Below are 25,139 nucleotides of genomic sequence, written 5' to 3'. Positions count from 1 at the left end.
ATTCCTCCCATCCCTTCTCTCTCTCTCTCTCTCTCTCTCTCTCCCACTGTTTCATCCATCCAGGGTGACGCCACAGTCAGTCCCCTCTCTCTCTCTCACCCCGCCCCGTTCAACTCAGTCCAACCGCGTTCATTTCATTCCTTGCTCCCATTCCGCGCATATTTCGCATCCTTGGAGAGACGCTGCGTATTTTACGCACACTCAGCGCGCCCCGATCCTTCCATCAAAACCGGGAAAAAAAAAAAAAAAAAAAAAAAAAAAAAATACACACACAAACCGAGAAGGACGCTTGTTGGAGTTGGCGGAAAAGGGGGCTTTTTTTTTTTTAAATTTTTGTAATTTTTTTTTTTTTTACCGGTGCCGTATAGCCGACTCGGGATCCGTGGAAAAGTGTGGGGAATTAATCCATTAAAAGAGGCGTATGAATCGAGGTAAGTTCCCCCGAGGAGGAGCCCCCCCACCCCCACTCCTCCCTCCACCTCTCTCTCTCTCTCTCTCTCTATCAGCCTGTAGCCGTCTAAAAAAGACACCCGGACGTTTTGTTTTCGCTTGTTTCTTAAAAAAAAAAAAAAAAAAAAGAAAAGAAACAACAACCGTTGGAAGTGAGCACCGGAGCCGAAATAACAAAACAAAAAAACACTTTCGCCGGCGTCGCGAGCGAAAACGACACGAATTCGTCCGCCTCTTTTTTTTTTTTTTTTTCTTTCTTTTTTCTTTCTTTCTTTAGATGTTTTTGACAAGTCTAACGAGCTTATTTAATCCCTCCGCCGTTGTTGAAGCTTCGAAGCCGGGAGAGAGGATGTCGCTTTCACTCGCAGTTTCATTCCGACCAAAAAAAAAAAAAAAAAAAAATCATTTTTTTTTTTTCCTCCACTTCTTCCTCTCGTGCGCTCAAAAATGCACGTGCTACCAACGTTTAAAGGGTTGGGTTTCGTTTAAAAAAAAAAAAAAAAAGTGACCAAAGCGAATACATGTTTGTCGCTGCAGTAGCTTAACAAAGCTGGGAGTGAATATGTGTGTGTGTGTGTGTGTGTGTGTGTGGGGGGGGGGGGGGGACTTGTTGCATCGGCGTTTTTTGTTTTTTTTTCCCCTTCTTCCCCCTGCACGAGCAGCAGGGCAGGCCCCAGTCAGGAAGAAAAGCCAGGACCGGCTGATCATAACATGCGCCCGAGCCGGTGTTTACCCAAGCAGACAAGGGCACGTTACATATCCCGAGTGGGAACGCGGACACTCCTATCAAAGGGTTAAAACTCCTTGTTTTTAGAGGCCTAAGTGGAGTTTTTAACCGCTTAAATTCACGTTTTATGTCACGTACAGTTTGTAGTTGGAGGCTAAGTAGGATTTATGATGAGCAATTTGCTTATTTTTCTACTCGTTTCAACCACTTATTTTCACATCCTTCTATCTCTGTGGTCTTTTTTTTAATTTTTTTTTTTTAAATCTCCACTATCACCAGCCTATATCCCCCCCCACCCCACCCCCCCTCCCACACACACACACACACACACACATATGTTGAGCTTCTAGTTGTGTACTTCCTTTTAAATATTGATGAAAAAGAGCTGCTGTAGCCAGAAGATCTGCGGTACCAACAGGCCAAACCACAATGTGATTATTGGAGAAAATTATAGCCTGTAGGACGAAACGTAATAGATGCATTAATTCGGTGACAGTAATCCGTCTTGTCAGATGTTGGGAGAGGCTTGTTGGGTGAAAGGATTTGAATGTGGAGTTTTAAGTTGTTTTTTTTTTTTTTAGAGTTGATGTGGCTGAATGAAGTTGTAAATGGGAGGTGAATGTTTTGTTTTTGTCAATGAGACAACGTTGATGTTCGCTCCGTGAAATAATCCAGAGTAGAATCTGTTTAGGGTTGTGAGTTTATTTAGATTTTTTTTTTCTTTTTTTTTTTTTCCATTTAATCTCTCTTTATTTTTCAAACAGTGTCTGAAAAATAGTGAAACATGTCCGCTGCGTAGTTCCCAATGTCGTCGAATGTCTTATTAAATGTCCAAAACTCCAAAACATATTCATCTTTAATTAAAGAATTTTGGACCCTTTCAGCATCATAAAACAAACTTAAACGATGAATCAATATCTGACGTAGTTGCTGTTTGTCTGTCGCTCAGCTCATTGATTTCTTTTTTTGCTCTGACACGGGGACTGTGATTTAAAGAAAATAAACTAAATCTATTTTTAGGATATGTAGATGCCCTTTTGATTATCTTATAACACAAAATGGATTTTTTTTTTTTTTTTTGTAGGGGTAAGTTTCTGTCCATCTGCAGTGTCAAAATATTCATAGAGGAAGTGTAGTGATGCTCTGCACCAGCAACAATATCCATGATGTTGCTGTCGTCACCTCTGAAAATGTGTGGATTGTTTAACAACTGAAACAAATTCAGTTTTGAACTTTCAAACCTCACGGAAGTGTGAACTTTTAGATGTGGGAGCAAAAATGCACTTTTGTTTTCATCCTCGGCTTCGTTTTTTGTTTTAAAGTGAAAGCGATAAAGTCAGGCAGTCCTGAAAGTGTAGCAGAGGAAGGTGGTGGTGGTGTGTGTGTGTGTGTGTGTGTGTGTGTGTGTGTGTGTGTGTGTGTGTGTGTGTGTGTGTGTGTGTGTGTGTGTGTGTGTGTGTGTGTGTGTGTGTGTGTGTCATTGTCTTTGCTGTGTCTAGGCCCTCCGAGTGTACAAAGCTTTGTCAGTCACTCTGGGCAAACAGCCTCCACCCCCCACCCCCCTGCCCCCCTCTCCCATGTGCCTCTCCCTCTCCAGTCCGTTGACATCTGTTTTGAGTGCTCCGTGCACCTGTAGAGACCGTGGAAGTGTGTGTGTGTGTGCGCGCGTGTGTGTGTGTGTGTGTGTGTGTGTGTGTGTGTGTCAGGGGATGAGGAGGAGGAGGAGGAGGACGAAGGGAGGTGCAGAATGCAAATCCAGGCGTTTGTTCTGGGCCTAAGCAACGCAGACTGACTGACTAACGACCATTTGGTGTGTGTGTGTGTGTGTATACACGTGTGTGTGTGTGTGTGTGTGTGTGTGTGTGTGTGTGTGTGTGTGTGTGTGTGTGTGTGTGTGTGTGTGTGTGTGTGTGTGTGTGTGTTTGCCTCTCGCTGTCCAGGCCAGGCAGCCCTATTGTTGCAGCAGCAACAGGCGTCGGTGGAAGAGGACGCACCATATGGCCTCTGTGTGCTTTAGTCACAACCGCTGTGTATGTGCGCCCGTTTATGTGCGCCCGTGTGTGTGTGTGTGTGTGTGTGTGTGTGTGTGTGTGTGTGTGTGTGTGTGTGTGTGTGTGTGTGTGTGTTGTCCGTCTACTTCACCAATGCTGTGGCAATATGGTGGAGTTCGGAGCGACGGTCTGTTCGCCGTCCTTCCTCCTCGTTGTTGTCATCTGTCGTCTTGTTTGTGGACAGGAAGAGAAAATCCGGCGCACAGATTTTTTTATTTTTTTATTTATAGACGTGGGATTAGGAGGAAGTAATCTTTTTAATCCAAAAGAAAAATATTTTATAGATTTTTTTGTTTTCTTTTCTTTTGAGCAGAATTAGTTGAGATTTGTGCAAATGGTTCGTTTAAATGTTTGAATGTTTCAATTCAGTTCTATTTATAAAGCGCCAAATCGCAACGCGGATTATTTGAAGGCACTTTACACAGTAAAAGTCGTGACAGCAAGAACTTCACAACATTATACAGACGAGGAGGTAAACCGAGGGAAAAAAAAAACTCCCCTTTAAGGGAGAAAAACCTCCCGAGAGTCGGAAGGAAAAACTCCCATTTAACAGGAAGAACAAGCTCCGACAGAAGCAGGTTGAATCAACAGGTGATTCGGTGAATCCTGGAAACGAAGGGATGCTTCTGGCTTCGCGACGCGAGACGAGATTAGAGAATTTTCTCTTTTTTGTAAAACACGCTTTTCCTTCTAATTCTCACTTTAAAGGAACTCCCGTGTTTTCAATTTCCTTGTTGTTGTTGTTTGTTGTTGTGTTACCTTCTCCCAGATTTTTAGCACGCAGCAGGATGCGTAACGATAAATTAGAATATAAAAGTATAGAAGGGAGGGAAGAGGGTGATTGGTAGTGGGAGGGGGGGGGGTTTGTATGTAATGAAATTTAGGGAGGGGAGCTGGTTTATTAGGGCAACAATGCTGTGTGTGTGGGGAGGGTGTTTTTTGTTTTTTGGAGGGGGGGGCAGGCTTTGTTTAGGGGATGGGGATAACAATAGGAACCCTCCTGGGTGGGGTGGGATCGGGGGCACTGGTGTGCTGGGGAGCAGGGGAGGGGGTGCTTGTGTGTGTGTGTGTGTGTGTGTGTGTGTGTGTGTGTGTGTGTGTGTGTGTGTGGGGGGGGGGTGGGGTGCTGCTGGTTTTCTGGCTGCAGGAGGCCGGTGGAGCCTGTGCTGGCTTGTCTGACTCCTCGTCTCGTCTTTCTGTCCACAAATATACGTCTCAAATTCGGCCCTTTAAAAAAAAAAAAAAAAAAAAAGTATTTTGTTATCTCGCGCCGGTCACCGTGGAGATGATGAGAACCAAAACATGTGATTGCGCAACACATTATTGGATAGTTATCTCTGAAACGTCGTGATATCTGTGCAAAAGAGGCCAAAAAATATGGATCCTTTAAACTCTACAGTAATACTGCAAAGGCAGGATTTGCGGAATATTCCTTTAATTCTCTGCTTCGCACTGATTTTTATTTTTGGTATTTAATACAAAAATGGACTTTATACAGGCGCACTGTCGGCAGTGAAAGACACACCGCCTCGATACGACTAGAGACAGACTGCAGCAACGGTTCCAGTATGTGAAACTATATCAAAATATGAATAATCAGTCATTTATGGTGTGTAGATATAGTTTCTATAGAAGCAACAAGCAGAACTTTTATTTGTGTTCAAATAACCAACAAACCTGGTCGACGTACGCCTCAACTTTTCTCATTGTTTATAGTTTTTGTCTTATTTTGTATTTCACATTATCAGATACGTAGCACAACTGTTGCTATTATATAATTTATGTTTCTCTATCAGACGGTAGTTTTTGGCATGTTAGCTTAGAACAAATCGGCTTTTTTTTACTATATGTTTTTTTTTTAAAGTTTGTGTTTTGTTTTTTTACTGAATTGCTTCAACCAAAACAAACAAATATGTAAAAGAGCAGATCAGATTAAATTGATTTTCCAAGCAAACGTTGACCCACCGCAGTAAAAGAAAGTCTTAATGCAACTGCAGAAAATAATATAAGGATAAATATGGGGAAAGAAATTGCAAATTAGATGTGTTCTTTTCATCTTCAAATAATCAACACCAATAAATTGACATATTTTATTTTAAATAGTGAAAACAGGAATAAATCAGCCACATGTTGTCTGCGAACAGTAAGAGTTGATAGAGACTGAGATATCTGAGATATAGTGGCGTACGACAAAAATAAAAATCCTTTTTAGTTCGTTTTTTACCCGAAACTGTAAAATCCGCCTCGGCGTGGCCACGATCTGAGCGCCGAGCAGATGAATGGATGAGGCTGACTAACTCCTCCATGGGAAGTCTGAATCAACCCTCCCATTTCCTGAGCTCAGCAGGAAGCGAGCAGGAAGTCTAGATTTCTACTACTTCTTGTGTACTTTCCCGGCTGGAGGAATCGACATGATAAACACACCGTGGAGCGGCAACAACAGCTCACTCTGCTCTCTGATACTCCCACAGTGGAGAGTAAAAAAATAAAATAAAAAATAAAAAAGCCTCCCTGCTGCTGTGCTCACGACCTCAGTTTTTTTTTAATTTAATTATTTCGTGTTTTTTTAATGACTCCCTGTTGTTTGTCGCTCTGTGTGATAAATTACCAAAAACAATAGGTCAACAATTACCTAATTGAAACCAAATACCTTTTCACTGACTGACAAATTTAACAGCTTCTATTTTTCTAGAGCTATTTTTAGTTGTGTTGGCACAAAAGGTGGCAGAAAACAACAACAACAACAACAGTTTTAATTTCTTTTTGGTTTTCTAATCTCCCTTTTAAAGGTTTTAAAAGATGCTGTCTTTTAAAAGTCAAAATGAATGTGACTTTGCTCGTTGTAACGTCCTCTGCGCTTTTGACGTGTAGCAGCTAACTAATTAGCGAATGTGCGATCACATGTACAGCGTAAATACGACCCCGTGTAAATCTGTATGAACGGTGTGCGGTATTCACAACGTCGGGTCAACCTCGAAATATTTCTATAAAACTCAAAGTTCACGAGTTGCGCCGCGTTTGCTGACGTTTTTCGGGGAACGCCGGAGGCCATGGAAGTTGTAATTGTTGAGTTGTGTGGCTTCTAGACGCCGTCCACGTTGCCGCTGCCTAGCAACAGCGTTTTTTTTACGACTTAGAAACACTTGAACGCAAAGCCGCACATCGCGATGCCAGCTGACTGTTCTTCACGTACATTTTAACGTCGGTCTTTGTCGTGTTATGGCCGTTAACGGTCACCGAAGTCGCTACTGTTTCGCAAAACGTTACTTAAGCTTCATTTCGGATTGAAGTCTGGAGCTTAAATATATTTCCTGAAGTTTTGTGTTTTGTTTTTTGAGTGTGCATCACTACATATTTAACACGGTTATCATTTTATAGTTTTAGCCCCTTTTTTCCTGGCATTTAGTGGCGCTAATTACATTTTAGCACTCACGAAGTTAGCTTATTAGCAGATAATCAGATAGAAGATAATCAGACGGGTTTGAAACAAACTTCTGCTGTTGTCAAATTCATATGGAAAAACAAAAGGCAAACGGTGTCCAAGTTTTTTTCCTCAATATGTAGAAGTTGAAAAGATCCCGAGTAGGAAATGATTTCGACAAAAGATGGGCAGAATGAAAGAAAATACACCATAAATGTGCTTTAATGCTCCAGTCTGGTGTATTTTTCACTTTCCGCTGTGAATCTTGAGGTTTTGTTTCAGACGCAGGAAAGAAATGAGTGGAGCTCCTTTTCTTTTTTTTTTTTTTAATATTCATTTTATCATTTTAATTCATCCGCCAGCTCTAAAAAAAAAAAAACTAAAAAACTTAAAGACCTCCGATGCGACGCGTCGGTAGAGACTCTCCGTTTTCTGAGGAAAAAGGGAAATGAAGCGGTTTCTATATCCTCCGATAACGCCCCACGCTGCCGCCTGTTTCTGTTTCCGGGGGATGGACGGTCGCCACAACCTGCATCTGTCTAAATTAAAGCATTGCCCACGTTTTTTATTTATATATATATTTTTTTAATGGAGCGCACTTGGAAAACACACAGTTCAGGTGGTAATTCGTTTTGTGCGTGTGTGTGTGTGTGTGTGTGTGTGTGTGTGTGTGTGTGTGTGTGTGTGTGTGTGTGTGTGTGTGTGTGTGTTGCCCGTGTTTCGCTGCACACGATGTAATTGTGGCACCTAAGAGATGGAGGTCACTGTACTCTTTTCACATTCACGCAGCCGTACAGTGTTCCTTTACCAGGTGTGGGAATCGGGACTCACACACACACACACACACACACACACACACACACACACACACACACACACACACACACACACACACACACACACACACACACACACACACACACACACACACACACACACACACGCACGTTTCTGTCTCGGCACAATGCTCCTGCGTTCGCACTTATTAAATGGTGTTGGTATTGTTGTAACCTCCCCAGGCCTCTCCTCCCTCTTTTCCACTGGTGGAGAATATTGTGTGTGTGTGTGTGTGTGTGTGTGTGTGTGTGTGTGTGTGTGTGTGTGTGTGTGTGTGCGTGCGACAGCAAAACCCACCCACCCCCTTCATCCTGCCCCCCCGCCCTCTCCCCCTCCCAGGAAGAGATTTGATAATAGCTCAGTCTGACTCAGCAAAAAAAAAAAAAAAAAAATTGAGTGGAAGAAGAAGTACATCGGTAGATGTGTGTGTGTGTGTGTGTGTGTGTGTGTGTGTGTGTGTGTGTGTGTGTGTGTGTGTGTGTGTGTGTGTGTGTGTGTGTGTTGGAGAGGGGGGGGCGGTATAGAGAGTAAAGCCACTAGCTTCAAAACCTTTTTTTACCATCACATTTCCAGGAGGAAATAAGCACTTCACTGTATTAGTGTGCAATCTGACCAATTACTGTGTGTGTGTGTGTGTGTGTGTGTGTGTGTGTGTGTGTGTGTGTGTGTGTGTGCGCGCGCGCGTGCACGCATAAATGTTAATGCTGCTGCGCGAAGAGATGGTGAAATAATGAGGAGCGTACGCTGTGAATCACAGCCTCTTCTTACCACTCATGAAGCAAGTCTCTCTCTCTCTCTCACTTTTTTCCAGTCTTTTTTTTATTTTTTTTTATTCTCAAGTGCGTATTAGCACCGAGGACGAATAAAAGAAGCTTCGCTGGTCTCTTTTCAACGAGGCTGCTTTTTTTTTTTTCTTTTTTTTTCCCCCCACATTCGGTCCCTAAATGAATATCTGTCTTTTGTTTTTTTGTGGGTTTTTTTTTAACATAAAATTTTAGGTCAGCGCTTAATCAACTTGAGACTTTTATGAAGGTGTTGTTTTCTTTTCTTTTCTTTCGTGTGTGTGTGTGTGTGCGTGCGCGTGTGTGTGTGTGTGTCTGTGTGTGTGTGTGTGCGTGCGTGTGCGTGTGTGTGTGTGTGTGTGTGTGTGTGTGTGTGTGTGTGCGTGCAAGATGATGATATCGGTCATGGAGTAATTGAAATCGTGACTATTTTGAAGTATAACGTGCAAATTTCCCTCTGAGGGATTAATAAAGTATATATCGCTCTCAAAAATTGTGAACATCACGAGTAACGGAGAATTAAAAGTATTCATTCGAAAACAGAAAGGCAGAAAGAGATCGGTTCGGTCCGTTAGTCGCTGGGGAAGCGAAACAAAAACAAAAAAACAACTGTCTTTTTCCATCTTGAGATGGCCGTTAAAATAACTTGGCCTTTCTACTATATTTTAATCTGCTCGTCCAATAAAGCCGCTCCTTGAGACATTTTAGACAAAGTCTGCCGCCGGGCTTTGCTGCGGTTTTCCGTTGCGGCGTTTGGAGATTAGAGTCGTCCACAGCTGGTGGAAACCGTCACATGGCCGGTGGGTGTTTATCCCTCTTCTATTCTTCTCTTTTGTGCTTGTTGACCTCTTGTTTACATCGGCTTACACGCACACGCACACGCACACGCGCACGCGCACGCACACGCCGCTCCATCTGAAGTCTACCGTGTTTTCTCGTCTCGAGTGCATCGTAAGTGGATACGGCCGCGCGGAGGTGTGAATGCGACAGGAATGCATTGAGGGTGTGCGACTCGTGTCCTCGTGAGACCTCGCGTGTGCGTGTGCGTGTGCTCGACTCCGATGTGTGTAAACGGCACCGCGGATCTCCCGAACACGCGCTCGCTCGGGTTGCGCTCGAGTTGCGTGAAGTTTTTTTTTTTTTTTTAACGACGGTATCCGTGGCGACGGGGCTCCCCTCTGACCTCGCGGCCCCGGCCGCTGACCTTCGAAGGACTTTTCGCGTGTTGTTCTTGGTCGTTTACCAGATTGAATTGAGAAAAAAAAAAAAGAGAAAAAAAGTCACCTTTGAGATGCAGCTGTCGTTAACTGGATGAAGACGTGGCCTTTAATGCTTGTTTGAATCAGGCTGTGACCTTCGACTTGGACTCCTGGATTACAGTTCATACTCTGAAAGTAAAGTGCATCGCATATACTGCAGATATTTAGACGGTACTTAAAAGTCTTGGCGGTCGGTAGTAAATCAATGTTGTTAATGTGTCCCGTGTGGTGTTTCTTTCTTCAGAAATCATGAATTAAATGAAGCAGTAGGTTCCCACGACTTTTTACAAACGCAGTGAAAGACATCAGACAATCAGGGTTTCATATGTCACGCAACCTTAACAACCAATCACCTCTGTGGGCGGGGCCTATAGATAGAGGTGGAGACGGTTGGCATATTTCACAGATCTCCCGGGTTTATTCGGCGACCCCTTCTCAGCATTTTCATTTCGTCATTTTAACCGGCGGACAATTTCCCCCTCGTTCTCCCTCGCCGCGTCGGTCGAGTGAGCTCCGCCCTTCGCGAAACACGCAGAGCTCAGAGGACGCAAACCCAGGAAGATAACTTTAAAGCTCGCCAGTAAAGTGTGAGCGGATCGCATACTTAACTGCGAAATTAGACCGCAGTAACGAGAACAAAAAAAAAAACGCTCCCACATGGCTTGTTTTGGATTTATTTACCGTCGTAAAACACTTTTCAAGTTTTAGTTGACCCGCAGTCTAAACGCGAGCGCTGACGATATCGCAAGCAGCTGCAACCAGTTGTTAATATCAAAACTCTGCAACGGTAAGAAGCAAATCAAAAGTAAAACAAAAAAAATCCACTAAGTCTTTGCAACTAAAAAAAAACAAAAAAAAAAAACTATCCACTTTACAGGTTTGTCACGTTTCATCCGACGTTACAAAACGTTCATTCGCTTACAAATACCGCAGAAATGTTTGTGCCCTAAAAGAAAAAGGAAAAAAAAAAAAAAAAGTCTACTTTTATGTTTGCTGGATTTGTTCCCATAGTGAGCGAGCGTGGAGTTCAGGGACGGAGCCGATGAGCCGCGTGCGCTGAAATCATATACTTAAATACATTCTGTATGAATGTTTGAATAACACGAGGCGCCCTTGAACGATCTCACCTTGCGGAAAAAGCGTCTGCTGCCGTGGAAGGCTTTTAACGTGGCAAGATAAATGAAGCACCCCCCGAGGCTGTTCAGATATCAAACTGCTTCGGTCGCATTTTGCACGCAAGTAAAAGAAAAAAAGAAAAGAAATTAATGCGGCTCCATTTGGGTCCTTGATGTGAAATAAAAATATTGAAATAAGCAGAAAAACATGAAATATCACCTTCTTAGATGGTGAATAATTCTCTATGGGCTGCAACGTTATGGCAAAACATTGCAAAAAGTGAAACAATGTTTGCTTTGAGGATTGTGAGACAATCCTCCTTTATAAAAAGCTGTGTGTGTGTGTGTGTGTGTGTGTGTGTGTGTGTGTGTGTGTGTGTGTGTGTGTGTGTGTGTGTGTGTGTGTAGACATGCTGGAAGCAGTTAAAACAGATGCCGTTGAGTGGTCCAATAGAAGAAGGAACGAAAGGAACCGAGTAGATAACAACAACAACAACAAAAAAAATCAACTTGTACAGCGACACCACGTCGTAACATTTCATTACAAGAATACTGGAGGAGGCTCCGGAGGTGGAGGTGGTGGTGGTGGTGGTGATGGTGATGGTGGTGGTGGTGGTGGAGGTGGTGGTCAGGGGGGGGGGGGCTCCCGAGCACATACGTGTAGTTGGCGCTCGGCGGCAGCCAGCGAGAGCTGGAAAGAAAGAAGCGAAAGAGAAAAAAAAAAACTCAAAAAAAGAAAAAGGGCGACGCAGAGGGAGAACATGAGGGTCCGAGGCAGCTGCAGGATTGTGGCTGTATGCCCCGTGTGTGTGTGTGTGTGTGTGTGTGTGTGTGTGTGTGTGTGTGTGTGTGTGTGTGTGTGTGTGTGTGTGTGTGTGTGTGTGTGTGTGTCCTCCTGAGGGCTGGCACTGACACCATGGAGCCGGCTGTCCTGGCTGGAGTGGCCCCGGCCTGCCTGGTGACGGAGGGAGGAGGTGGGGGGGTGGTGGGGGGGGGAGGGGGGTACCCGGGGGTGCCGAGGAGTCGCCCAGTAGTCAGAGTTGATTGTTGTGTGACTAATGTCTCTCTCCAGAGCTCCATCTGCCGCCCCCCCCCCCACTCACCCCCCCCACCCACCCAGCTCACTCAAACTCGCACAACTCCTGAGCCTCAGAGAAGCTCTTCTGTTTAACCTCTTCGCTCCTCTCAGCGTCGCCATCATCAGTCGGCCAGTCAGTTTTAAACAAGTTTTTTTTTTTTTTTTGTGGTAAAATCTTTCGGAAATGTCGAGGAAAAAGAACATAAACACCTACCTGATTTAAAAAAAAAAAAAGTCGTACGTAATCACTTCCTTTTTGATGATAAGCACGTCACAGAAATATTTTTGCTTTCATCTTTTGTTTTAATCTGTTTATGTTTTGAACGTTGAAAACCATTTAATTTACAGTATTTCGATTTAATAAAAGTAAAGCGAGCAGAGCTGTGTCGATTGTAAATGAGTAGTTATTTTTGTGAATAAGTTTTATTTTTGAAAGTATTACTATACCGTACTTTCAGCACAGGGTTTTTAGCGAATTTGTTCCCAGAAATATTGCGGCGATTGTTTAAATTTGCGTTAAATGTTGATAACAAACAGAAAAAGATTAAGCGCGTTACGCTGAAGGCAACAACTTCGGCCTCGTTTTCTTTCTTTTTTTTTTTTTTTTCCAGTTTATGGACAACATTTATTTACAGTGGACATCACAGATATTGGTAATTTCGGGAAGTGTACGTCGCACTAAATCTAAAAAACTTCCAGCTCATGTTTGTGTGTTCAAGTTACGCTTTTTTTCCCCCAAGTACCTTAACTGCATTCAGGCGCCGTGCGTTCCCGCTGCTGCTACAAAAACTAATTTTATTTATGTAATTTAATCTGGACCCGCCCACTTGAAGAAAATTTAGCCCAATAGCAACGCTGCATCTATTTTTTAGTCTTTCACGTACTCATCCCCTTATTTTATTTTTTTTATCATTAGAAACATCTACCGATTCATTAAAGTCCCAAGCCGCACTCAATGCAATTACATCGTAGTCTAATTAATAATCAGCTCTTATTAAAGCCATCACAAAGTCCCTGTATAGTCTTTTGTGAGTCTTCAGCAGCTACTATTTTCTTTTATTTTCAGCGTCAGGTGGCACCATTAAAACGTCGTTCACTGGTTTGTATGCTGGGAAACCTTTTTATTTTTTTTTTTTTACCGTGTTTCTGCAGGCTTCCTCCCGCCTCTGTGTTTTTTGTGCCTCATGCGCATTAGCCTCCTTTTTTAAAAATGTTTTCCAGTCGAGCCAGCTGAGAGCGAGCGCACGTCCGAGACTTCTATCGAAGCGAGGCTGACTTCCTGTTGGCTCCCTGCACACATGAATGAGATCAAATGAAATAATCATATACCCTCTTCTAGACTTTCCAAATGTTATTGGATCAAATTGAAAGTAATCCGTTTGTATAGCTCGCTCTGAAAAACAACATTAACCGCTTCATATCTGCTCCCAGAAACTCTGGGAAGGAATGTTTTTTGGGTCAGTGTGCATCTCGTGATGAACGTGGAAGTTGTAGTAACGCTGTATGGCCAGTAGGAGAATCGTAGCGCCGCTCAGCGCTGCTCCTGCGGGATTGAACAATGTGAAAGGGGTTTCTTCATCGACTCTATATAAAAAGTGTTCGTAGCTTCCGGGTGTGAAAAATGAGGCCGAAGTGGAAGTGCGTTAAACTGCAATACCGCCGAGTGCCACCAGAGGTCGGCTCCAAAAAGCCTCCGGCTCCATAGACTATCGTCTCATGAAATTCTAAGACCATCAGTTATCTCGGTGTTGTTCGCTAAAGTCGCTCTTTCTTATTAGTTTTCTGGCGGTTCATCTGAAAATAATCCCTCATTCATTCGAAAATAAGATTCAAAAAGACGTCTTTTTGGGGGCGGGGCGTGTCTCTGTCTCTTTGATTGACAGGTCTGTGGTGCGGTCCGTTCACGGCTTTCGGTGGCATCGAGTCAGATCCCCCGGCTCGTCCAAATGTGCTCACTTCCGGCTCCGAACTGGCAAAGATGGCGCCGGCGAAAAATCCGAACTCGGGGCTTCACAAACCGACGGGCGACGTCGCCGCCGGTTGCCCGCTCGGCTCGCTCGTCGTGACAAAAATACCTACAGAGAGTTTTGCGCCTGAATCTGCGGCTCCCCTCTGCTTTACAGACCTTTTACAGCGAGCGCGAGCTCATTGTTAAGCTGTCCAGATCACAATTTTACCGTTGGGTCTCACTCCCACCGCTTTCAAGGAGTCATTTATGGCTGCGCCAGGCAGCTGTTTTTTCCCCCCTGAAAAAAACAAAACAAAACAAAACAAAACAAGCTTCTGAAAAGCCACCGTAGCTCCACAGCAGACGGACTCAGCTGGCCGGAGGGAAACACTGGAGCGTTTGGCGGCTGAAAGCCAGACGTCTTTCTCAGGAGTCGGTACCAAAAAAAATAAAATAAAACGGAGCTAAAAGAGAGTAAATGTCGGAACTTCCATTCATCACGACCGAATGAATGATGTTTATAACTGCTGGATGAGTGTGAGAGACTGTTTGCCATTTAAAAGGTCACGATGTGTCAGTTACTGCTACCGCTTACACAGCCAACACAACCAGTTACTGCAAGTTTCAAATCTTTTGCGTCACTATTGACTCGTCTCTCGTATTCGCACGCTAATATTAGCTTTGTTGTTTTAGCTGGAAGTTACTGGCTTTACATATTTAGTACCTCATAAGCTGGAACTGCAACTGCCTCTCGTTTATGCAAATTATGTGTTGCCTCTCCGGTTGTTTGACTGACAGCAACGGGATTTATTACATCATTTGCATGTTTTATAGTGTTCATAGGACGAAGTGCGTACATTACTGCGCACTGTGTTGCAGAAGTCTTTCAAATCAGGTTCAGTCTTCCTATGAAGTTGAGGATTATCTGAATGTATTCTTACAATGGTGATCCAAAGTGCAGTTTTAGAGATCGTAGAAACGTGGGCCAGTGAGTTCAAACGTTGGGTGCTCCATTGTCGTCACTTCACCGTTGGACCTGAAAGTGGTCGAATATTTGTTTTTAATGGCTCTGCAGATGTTTTCAGACAAAACTCTTCACATTTTTGTAAGAGCAAATCTTAAAACTTTTTTTTTTTTTTTCTTTTACTGAGGGAATCCTTAAAAAGATGATTTAAACGCAGGAATGCTTTCAAGCTAAGACTGGTTATTATCTAAAGTTCTTTACTCAGCCAAGGTCTTGGGGATAAAAACAAACTCATTGAATTACATGAATGGCAACGGGCTCTTTGATAAATTTCAATCGGGTTTTAAAACTAGTCAAAACAATGAGAGAAACATTTCTTAATGAAGATTAATTAGCAGTTGTCAGTCGTGGTTTTATTCCTATATTTCTAAAGACTAGCTTTTATTATTTAAAAAAAAAAAAAATTTGGAGGGGGGGGGGGGGGGTCCGTAAACCCTCTATGGAAAATTTCCCTCATGGAGTGCCTCAGATCTCTGTCCTTGGCCCACTAGTATTCTTCATTTATTTGCCAAATCAAAAGCACTTTCTATTTCACTGCAGATTACTTACAGTTCTGTTTCTCTTTTTACTCCATTGACACCACACAGATGGATAAAAGATGTTCGAAAATTGGCTTTTTCAAAATGTGTTTTTTAGTTAAACCCAGCTGGAATAAAAATCTGTTCTTTGCCCTTCATTTTTTTAATTAAAACTCAGCGTTGAAATCTAAGCTTTGCGCCGCTTTACTGCAACAAACGTAACTTTTACAGTTGAATCTCGCTTCCCTTCACAATATGTCAAAAATTATTCTTTTTTTGTCTGGAAAGAACCATCATTCGTGCTTTTATTACGTCCCGATTAGATTGCTGTTACTTGCTATATTCCCGTCTCAGTAAATCCAATATATCCAGACTTTAACTGGCCCATAATTCTGCAGCAATGCTACTTCTAAAATTCAATAAAAGAATTAACATTTTAACATGCAAAGTCTCAGTTAAATATGCTTCATCGGTGTCACGCTCCACAAGATCTGTATTCATGGGAAAGAAATACATGCCGACAGCTCCTGAAAGTCGCATTGATTAACTGATTAATATAGTTAATAGTTTGTGATGCAGGCTGAGAATGCATCATCACTATTTTAAAGCTGCTCTGGCACGTTGGGGAAAAAAACAACAACTCCGTCCCTGTAGAGCAACTTGGTTTTGCTCTTTACCAATTTCTCCAAAAAAATGTAATTTCTCTACGTTGACCGGCTCGGTTGTTGTTCTGTGGATTTATTCTCACTGAAAACAGCCGTGTGATGTGGGTGTAAACAAGGTTCGTCAGACCAGCAAAAAAAAAACACACACACACCAAAACAACGGCTAAAAGACACTAGAGATATTGACAGTAGCACAAAAAGTGGAATCTCCACAAACCAGAAATCCTGCTGCTGTTGCTCAACTGTTCGGCCCGCCGGATGAATGAATCCTTGTTTGAATGGAAAACTGCTGGAGAAGAGCAGGCACACAGGGAGGAGGGGCGAGGAGGGATGGGGGAGGAGGGAGGACAGCGAGGGTGGGAAGTTGAAGAGGAAACGGAAATGAGGGCGAGCAGAACAAGCATGAAGAGAGAACCAGAGGACAAACTGGAGTAAAAACCAGCAGATCCCATTCATTACATGTCGCCTTGGGAGTCGAAGCCAGTGGATGGTTTTTTTTGGGGGGGGGGGGGGGGTGGGTTTCTCACATTTATTTTTTTCTTTGAGTGTGTCGTTTTCCCTCTGGTGTTGGAAAAACAAACAAAAAAAAACAAAATGCCTTGAGCCGAGCAGAAAATAAAAATTGTCCAAAACTCAGCCCCGCTGCTTCTACGTGCTTCAGTTGCGTGTGCGCGTAACTGTCAAGTGTAATTGTGTTAAAATTAGGGCAGGCAGACGCACACGCGCACACACACACACACGCACACACACACACACACACACACACACACACACACACACACACACACACACACACTGACATATACTTCACACTGCAGGCTTGTTCAGGCTGTGGCAAGGGACAGTGCATGGGAAGTGTGAACAGTAGAAGACCAGACAAAATAACATGTGTTCGCCCGAGGGGCTGGCACTGTAATTGTGTGTGTATGTGCATATGTTGGTGTGTGTGTGTGTGTGTGTGTGTGTGTGTGTGTGTGTGTGTGTGTGTGTGTGTGTGTGTGTGTGAGTGTGAGTGTGTGTGAGTGTGTGTGGTGTGTGTTCGCTGCGCCAACCCTGCTGTTTACCGTAGGGGATTTTAGAAGAATTGTAGGCAGCTGGCAAGTCCCCTTTTTTTTTTTATTATTTAAAAAAAAAAAAAAGTTCCTTTCCTAAATCTGCTGCAGTCGTCGGTCCGTCTCGTCTCGTCTCGTCTCGCCTCGTCTCGTCTCGTCTCGTCTCCCGTTCGCTCGCTCCACTCGTGTGCACGTGGATTTCGATGCGCCGCGACGGTTCAACAAGAACAGGCAATTTCCTTCATGAAAAGAAAATCATTTGCCTCCAGCAGCTGAGCTACGGGCTTACGACATGTCGATCACAACTCCAAGCTACATTAAGAAATATTTTCTTGGTTAAAAAAATAAATAAATTAGAAATACAGACTCCATGTCAGCGTGGCGGGGAGAGGAGAATTGGCCTCTTTTACGTTACAGCTGCCTCGTTCTCTGAAAATGAAACTCTAAATCGTGGTGATTACGTCTGTAAAAAAAAAACAAGTTGAAAATGATCAGATTTTGAAAGTGAAATGCCAAACTGCTCCTCAACAGTAGAAAGAGTGTCGGACAGTCGATCGATGTGGGTTTTTTTCTCAGGGTTTCGGGTATGTCCCTCTTTATACGGGACTGCGCGGCGCATGTTATCCATCGTCCCGTGTCCCACGTGTCGAGACGATGTCCCACATTCTGATCAGCTTTAATTTATTTTAAAAGTCAACACTTCGGGACGGCTTTTCTAAAATCTGGCTCCCCCCCCCCTCCGAAGTCTCTGAAGAGCGCACGGGAAGGCTGCTTGATGTTGATTACACGTCGGTCGAGTCGAGGTTTGCCCGTCGCCATCTTCGCCGCCAACGCCGGCGTCCTTTTTGTACGAGTTTTGGCGTCACCCGTCGGTTTGTTGGTTCGGAGCGCTTTTGGCGCAGGAAGTGACCGTATTTGGACGAGCTGAGGGGCGTGGGGGAGGGAGCGGTGAATCCGACCGATCCGATCGGAAACCTGCAACGGCACCACGTCCCGCCCACCGATAGCTGTAACCCGACTGCACCGCAGGCCTGTCAATCAAACAGACACGCCCTCGGTGGTGTCGCAGCTTGAAAGCGCTTTCAGCATCGGCCTCGTTTTTCAGAACCGGAGGCTACGAACACTTTTATATACACAGTCTATGATCCAGAATAAAAAACAAAAACAGACGAGGGGGTCTTTTTGACCAGAAGTCGCACTGACACTAAAACTCCCGTCCAGTAGCTCCTTTATCGGTCGTTATGATTGAGCTAATAAAGCAACCGACAGTCGCAGTCAACAACGTTACTGATGACTCACACAATACTTCTCTTTGTCTGTTTTTTGTTTTTGTTTTTGTTTGTTTCTACTGTAGGGTTCCTGCAGTCTGACGGCGGATCCCGGACCGGCTCGCTGAGTTGCCAACAGTCACTTTTTGCCGGTTTGTTAGCGTTTGGAGCTAACGTTGCTAAAGCAGCATTAAACTTACGTTTCTAGTTGTCTGCAGCTGGCTGTAGCTACTGGGAGTTCGTTATATTCATTTTTTTTTTATCTTGAGTTTACCGTTTGGTTTTTGGTTTTTTTTTTTTTTTTTTTTAATCACGTCATCCACTCGGCATCGGCCCGTTAACGCTGAGCACGCGTCGGCCACAAAACGTCAGCCGCCAGTATGGACCGCAGTAGCTGGAGCGGCAGTGAGAGTCCGGGGGAGGACATGGACAGACTGAGCGACTCGGGAGGGGACAAGACCATGGACGGGGACCCCGAGGGGGTGTGGAGCCCCGACATCGAGCAGAGTTTCCAGGAGGCCCTGGCCATCTATCCGCCCTGCGGGAGGAGGAAGATTATACTGTCGGATGAGGGAAAGATGTACGGTGAGTGACGGGGGAAAATGATCAGTAAACTGCTGCTTTACTTTATGAAATGTCAGTAAATATAAAAAAAAAAAAAAAAAAGACTTCTTTAGGTTGTTGGTTTGTGCCGGGAAAACAAAAACAAAAAAACAACAACAACAAAAAAAGCTCAATTAACCCCTCGAAGCCCGATAGGCGCAAATTGCGTAACAAATTGCCACTCCTTCTTCTCGGTTTAGTAGCGCAGCGAGTCTTCATCACGCAGAGATGCGGTACGTATCCTACGAAATGGCGCGAGTTGCATCAAATTCAATCGTCGTTCCCCTTTCTGAGGATACCGCTCGTTTCTCTGTTGAATCACAGCTGACCTCTGTACTGTCTCCAACATCTGGCTGACATTACATCACACTTTGTATATATAGATATATATATATAAAAAAAAAGATAATAACGTTATTATCTTTTTATTACAGGGGCGTATGCACTGAGCGTGACTCCCTGTTTGGGCCCCCTGGCCACCCAAAGTCTTTAATGACATTTATTTTCCGTCAGGCCCTAAAATACGTGTTTGTTTTTTTCACAGACGTGGTTCAGATATTGCCAGACTCAAAATAATCTCCTCTACACAATTATATATATAAAAAAGATATCTCTACTGCCAATATTTTATGGTGATATAAATGTAAAAAATAACAATTACATAAAACAGAATTGTTTTTGTCCTTGATACAAAGGCAAATGTGAAAAAAAACCTCGAAATATTATCAAATTAAATGATGAAAGATTTGGATAGCTTACACTGTCCTGAAAAAACACCCGATAATGAATGTTTAGCCCCCGATATTGACCAAGATATGAGCTTAAAAGTGAACGGTTGTGAAATTAGCCTGAAAATAGCCCACAGGGCTCAAAGGGTTAAAAAAAAATGATACAAAACAGAGAAACCTGCAAATTTATCTTATCGAAGCTGCTGAAACCGGCAAATGTTGAGTATGTTTCATCGATAAATGACTTAAAACGGACTCAAAACAATCAATCAGATATGCTCTATAGATTGACTTATTAATTAAAGGACCAGTTGCACTATATGTGTTTCAGTATTTCATATTTATGTCGTAACTTTCCAAAGATGATTTTGAAATGAAGCCGAGCTACGTCAGCGAAAGGCCGCTTGTTTTTCATGTATTTACGTCGCGAACCGGCCGCGTGGACGGTGTCGATTGTTCGTCGCCGGCTGACTGCAGTCGGCGCCGTCGTCGAAAACGACACGACGGCGACATAAACGCTTTCCGGCGATCGGGACGAGCTGTTGAAACGCCGAGAATAGATGATAGATGTCCGGGGGTCGTGTCGCCGGCCGTCGAGTGTCGGTGGGCAGAAAGATAAAATGAAGAGAGGAAATTGAAGCTATAGGTGGACTCTGTGTGTGTGTGTGTGACACTAAGAGGGGAGAGTATATGTATTTGTGTGTGTGTGTGTGTGTGTGTGTGTGTGTGTGTGTGTGTGTGTGTGTGTGTGTGTGTGTGTGTGTGTGTGTGTGTGTGTGTGTGTGTGTGTGTGTGTGTGTGTGAACTAATAGAGTGATGAACAGATGGTCCTCTGGCTGCCACCAGCTGTGCCTCCCTCCCTCTCGCTTTCACGCTGCCCTCTTTCTTTTTTCTTTTTCTATTTTTTTTTCCTCCCTCCTCTTTCTCTCCGTATGGAGAGTGCACTCTAGTGATTTCTTTATGACACTACTCGAGTTCAGAGAGTCTTAGAGACTTAAGATCTGGATCACAGAAAGGAAATACTTATTCCTTTTCCCCCTCCTCCCAGATGCTCCCTTGGTAAGGTCTTTTCTTTTTTTTCTTTCTTTCTTTTTTTTGTGGGGGTGGCGGGGACTTTTAATGGATTTAAATAACCAAAAACAATGTGTGGACAACGAAAGCTTTCAGCCATATTTGTTGGTCACAGTAGCATTAGTGAAGGTTGGGTTCCCGTGTAACCTGATGCTGTTTGATTTAAAGCGGCACTAAAAGCTAATATTTTTTTATATTAACAAAACATTACGATGTACATTTTGAAAGGTGTTGCTTGTAGGGGACGAATCCGCAAGGAGTTCCCACTCAATATCGCAGTTACCAAACATTTTAGCGTCTTTCAGCCCATTGTTTTGATTTTCTGGCCCACGTTTTAAACTGCTTCGTTTCGCTTTCACCGCTCTCTCTTTGAAGCCCGTTTTTCAGCAACAGGAAGGTGAAAAAAAACAAAGAAACCTCAGGGAAAGAATAAATCCCCTTCACACAATTTACACAAACAGCTGACAGACCAAGTTAACTAAAAAAAAAAAAAAAAAAAGCTTGAGGACATAATGAAGCATTTAGCCTCTGAAAAGCAGGTATTTCCCTCCTTTCTGTTGGCGGATACTAAAAGAGAGCTAAGAAAGAGGGCGGATATTTTACTTCAGGGTGACGACAGAGGAAAAAAAAAATCTGTTAATATCGGTTAATGCGGCTTTGAGGAGGTTTCCTGGTGCACGTGGGTATTTTTAAGTTAATACAGAAAAGGGGGAATCTTTCGTAAACTTATCGGAAAGTTGGATGCAAAGTGTCCAGAACAAGCTGCAACCAGCAGCGACGTCACTCACTGGTTTGTGAACGGCCGTCATGAAGCCTCGAGTTCGGATTTTGGCCGGAGTGGTTTGTAGCCAGAAGTGACCATATTTGGGCGAGCCGGGGGGGAGGAGCGAGCGGTTGAGCCGACTGATTTGATTGGAAGCCCCGACAGCTGTAACCTGACCGCGCCACAGGCCTGTCAATCAAACGGACACACCCCGAAAAACACAACTTTTTGAAGCGTGTTTTTCTAATGAATGAGGGATTATTTTCAGACGGACCGCCGGGGAACTAATAAGAAGGAACGACTCTAGCTAACAACACCGAGGTAACTGATGGAGAAATTTTATTGACTGAGAATTTCACGAGAGAAGTTGAATGGGAGTCTATGGAGCCGGAGTCTTATAGAGCCGACCTCTAGTGGCACTCGGTGGTATTGCAGCTGAATGCACTTCAGCATCGGCCTCATTTTTCAGAACCGGAAGCTACGAACACTTTTATATACACAATCTATGATCCAGAATAAAAAAAAAAAAACAGACAAAGGAGTCTTTTTGACCGCATAGACTGACATCCAGAAGTCGCACTGATACTAAAACTCCCGTCCAGTAGCTCCTTTATCGATCGGTCGCCCCGATCAATCGGTCTCATTCTGTTCTCTGCCTCGGTGGCATGTTTCGCCGCTGTTTGTTTACCTCGTTGACTCTGTGTCCAGGTTGTTGACACGTTTATCTTGGTGACCTAATTGAGTTAGATGGTGTCTGTTTTCAGAGGCAGAGCAGGAAAGGCGTAAATGGCGGAAAAAAAAAAAAAAAGGGGATGAGCAGCATTTCGCCCGGAGACCATCGTGTTCGTGTGCGTGTGTGTGTGTGTGTGTGTGTGTGTGTGTGTGTGTGTTAATCGTTACACAGAACATCTGTGCGAACCAGCCTTATGAAACAGTATCTACTTTGCTCTTATTTTTGGATCATGATGCTCACAGATTAGGGTCGACGCATATTGAAATGCACGCATGATGCTGTTATTTGACTCTTGAGAACACGGAGTGTCGATTTATTTATTTTTTGCAGTGTTTTTTTTCTTTTTCTTTTCTGGCTACACTAAAGCAACACACTGTACATGCACACGGGCTCGGGGTTACTTAAAAAAAAACAAAAAAAACCCTTTATTTTCTTGGCTATTCAAAAAACAAATCCTCAACATCATTAAGGTTTTTTATTTTTGTGGTTTCCTTGTGCATCACATTAAGGAAGAATGAGTAGCAGGTGAGTAGTCCTACAGAAAAGAAAAGTAATATGCGAATGGCGCAACGTGGCTATAAAAATACCCCCCCCCCCCTCCTCCCCACTGGCTGCAGGGAAATGGACTGAAATAGAAAAGAAGAAGAAGAAAAAAAAAAAAAAAGGGTACAAAAAGTGCCGGGATGAACTTAGTGGGAGAGAAGAAGCGTATAATGTGGGTGCACATAAAAGGCGAGAGAGAGAATAAAAAGGTGAATAATGGCGCCATTATCTTTTGGCAAAGGTACAGCGCAGGTACAATGTAATGTGGCCAGCGGCTTTGTCCCCTGCAGACACCACGTATAGATCCACTGGACAAAATATGAAAATTGGTATCGAACCCTCTTGAGTTTTTCTTAAGCCGTTGATCACGAGTATGTTGAAAATCAGACGTGTTACGGACGGCTGAAGTGTTGGCACGTGTTTCCTAAACATCTCCGGGACTGTCTAATTAAAAATATTTTTCAGTCTTGTCAGATTGTAAAAAAAAAAAAAAACAAGCCTACATTCCCTTCCAGTGAAAATGTTTAATTTCCTTTAATCAGAGGTGTCGCATCACATCCCTCATCAGAGCTGAATGGTCTTGTTTTTTTTTTCTGTCTACGTTCCAACAATGTTACGAAATAAACTTTGGCTGAACTTCAACTGACTCATTTTGAAGGAACTCACTCTCAACGTGTAGCTAAGAGGCTACCGGTCCGTCTGAAACGGGCCTCAACTGTAGAACTGTATGTAAAAGTGGACGTAAAGCTTCCGGTTCTGGAACGTGAAGCCGACCTGGAAGCGCCGTAAGCTGCAATACCACCGAGGGGCCACTAGAGGTCGGCTCCAAAAACAAGCCTCCATAGACTCCCATTCAACTTCTCTCATGAAGTCAATAAATTGTTCCCGCAAGTTCATCTGGGGTCGTTAGCGAAAGCCATTCCTTCCGGTCCGTCTGAAAAATAATCCCGTCATTGATGAGAAAAAAAAAGCCTTAAAAAAGACGTATTTTTGAGGGGCGTGTCTGCGGCCTGTGGTGCAATGATGGGTACGGCTATGGGTGGGCGGGGCTTAGTATCCTCAGGTTCCCAATCAGATCGAGTTAGATCCGGCGCTCGGACAGTTACTCTCCTTTTAGCTTTGTTTTGGTCTCCACATACTCAAAAGGGAAAACATCTTAACTTTGTAGCAGCTAAATGCTACTTAGCCTCGGTTTTCGAAACTGCTCTCCGCTGCTCCAAGAAAAAAAAGGTTTGATGAGACCTGTGAAACTGAAAATGGTAAAAATGCAAAACCAAAAAAAGGAGACAATTTGACCTTTTAAAATATTGGTTCGTGCGGGTTTTAAATTAAGGCGAAGAAACAAGTTTCTTTTCGGTAACCCTGAAACTGGTGGTGGTGCTTTCTCAGGAAATATTTTCAATAAATTTGAGGTCAAGTGCTCTGTAAGATTGCAGTCACTTCAGGGGGCAACCTTAAGGATCTCTTAAAAAAATAGTCCCTGAAAAGAAAAGTTTGTTAAACACTCGTCACGAGGAAAAGAGGCTTTATTTTAGTCAGTTAATGGTTTTAACCTCATGACGTCTTCATCGGGGGTGCAGGTAATAACAAAAAAAACAAAAAAAAACAGACGGATGAAACCAAGTATGCAACGCAGACAATACACCAAAAGAAAAAAAAAACAGTTTTAACATCGTATTAGTATCAAAAATCAACAATTACATTCATTAAAAAAAAAAGAGGTTTCTTTATTTTGGAAAAATCGCGGCTTTTTTTCCGTTCCTTGGAAAACGGGTCCCGTACTGCCGTCGTCCACTCGGGAGTCAGGTGATGTCACCACCTGTCTCGCCATGCAGGTGACCATCGCCCGGCAGCGAAACATCCAAGGGTTTTTTTTTTTTGGTTACTCTTTACAGGAACAGCCGGCGTTGCGGTTTTAATTAATGAACGATTAACTTTTTTAACAGCAGCGGCCCAAAAAAAAAAAAAGGGGGAAAGAGCCGAAGCTGGAGTCTTAAAGCTCCCATGAATGCTCTTTAACTGTCCTTCAAAAGTTGTAATGGCGGTCGGCGAATCCGGGCTCGGGGCCAGGGTTTCGGCCCCTGTGGGTTCTCCGAGGTTCTTCCCGGGGAACACAACAATACGCCCGCACTCAACTGCGGCCTTGTTAGCGAGCGCGGTCAGCGAGGGCTCTGACCTTTATTCTGAAAGAGTCTTTTTTGGGTTGTTTTTTTGGAGCTATTCTATGAAGCAGCTGAACCTCTTAATCACTCTGCTGACCGAGCGCGGGGATACAACAGTACACTACGGTGCTTTTAGAGGACGGGGAGGGAGGGGGGCGGAGACGGGGAGGGGGGGCGGTGGGGGGGAGGGGATGGGGGGGGGGGAATGCAGTTTGTTTTCTGTCCGTTTTTCTCAAAGATATTTCAGTAACAAGTGACAAATTAGCCGATATTAGTCGACGTATTGTTTCTAGTGTCTTGTGTTTTGTTTTTTTCCCATGATTTCTTCACATCAACTTTTA

General features: G+C 43.6%; 1 protein-coding gene across 2 annotated transcripts in view; it reads left to right on the top strand.

The window, feature by feature from the left end:
• Positions 1-336: 336 nt before the first annotated feature.
• Positions 337-25,139, top strand: part of tead1a (TEA domain family member 1a) — a 45,317-nt gene continuing 20,514 nt past the window's right edge. Inside the window, exons 1-2 of one of the 2 annotated variants that reach the window (XM_069715195.1) lie at positions 337-431; positions 18,282-18,780. In XM_069715195.1, the coding sequence (XP_069571296.1) occupies positions 18,576-18,780 (205 nt within the window). In that variant the 5' untranslated portion in view covers positions 337-431; positions 18,282-18,575. The remainder of the gene's footprint in view (positions 432-18,281; positions 18,781-25,139) is intronic. The other variant, XM_069715196.1, reaches the window with a different exon arrangement.

Source organism: Brachyistius frenatus, unplaced genomic scaffold, assembly GCF_029030835.1.
Source record: "Brachyistius frenatus isolate BFR_SWC_R1_liver_20210118 unplaced genomic scaffold, ASM2903083v1 Contig_139, whole genome shotgun sequence".
NCBI classification, from domain to species: domain Eukaryota; kingdom Metazoa; phylum Chordata; class Actinopteri; family Embiotocidae; genus Brachyistius; species Brachyistius frenatus.
This window is presented reverse-complemented; position numbering and strand designations above follow the sequence as displayed.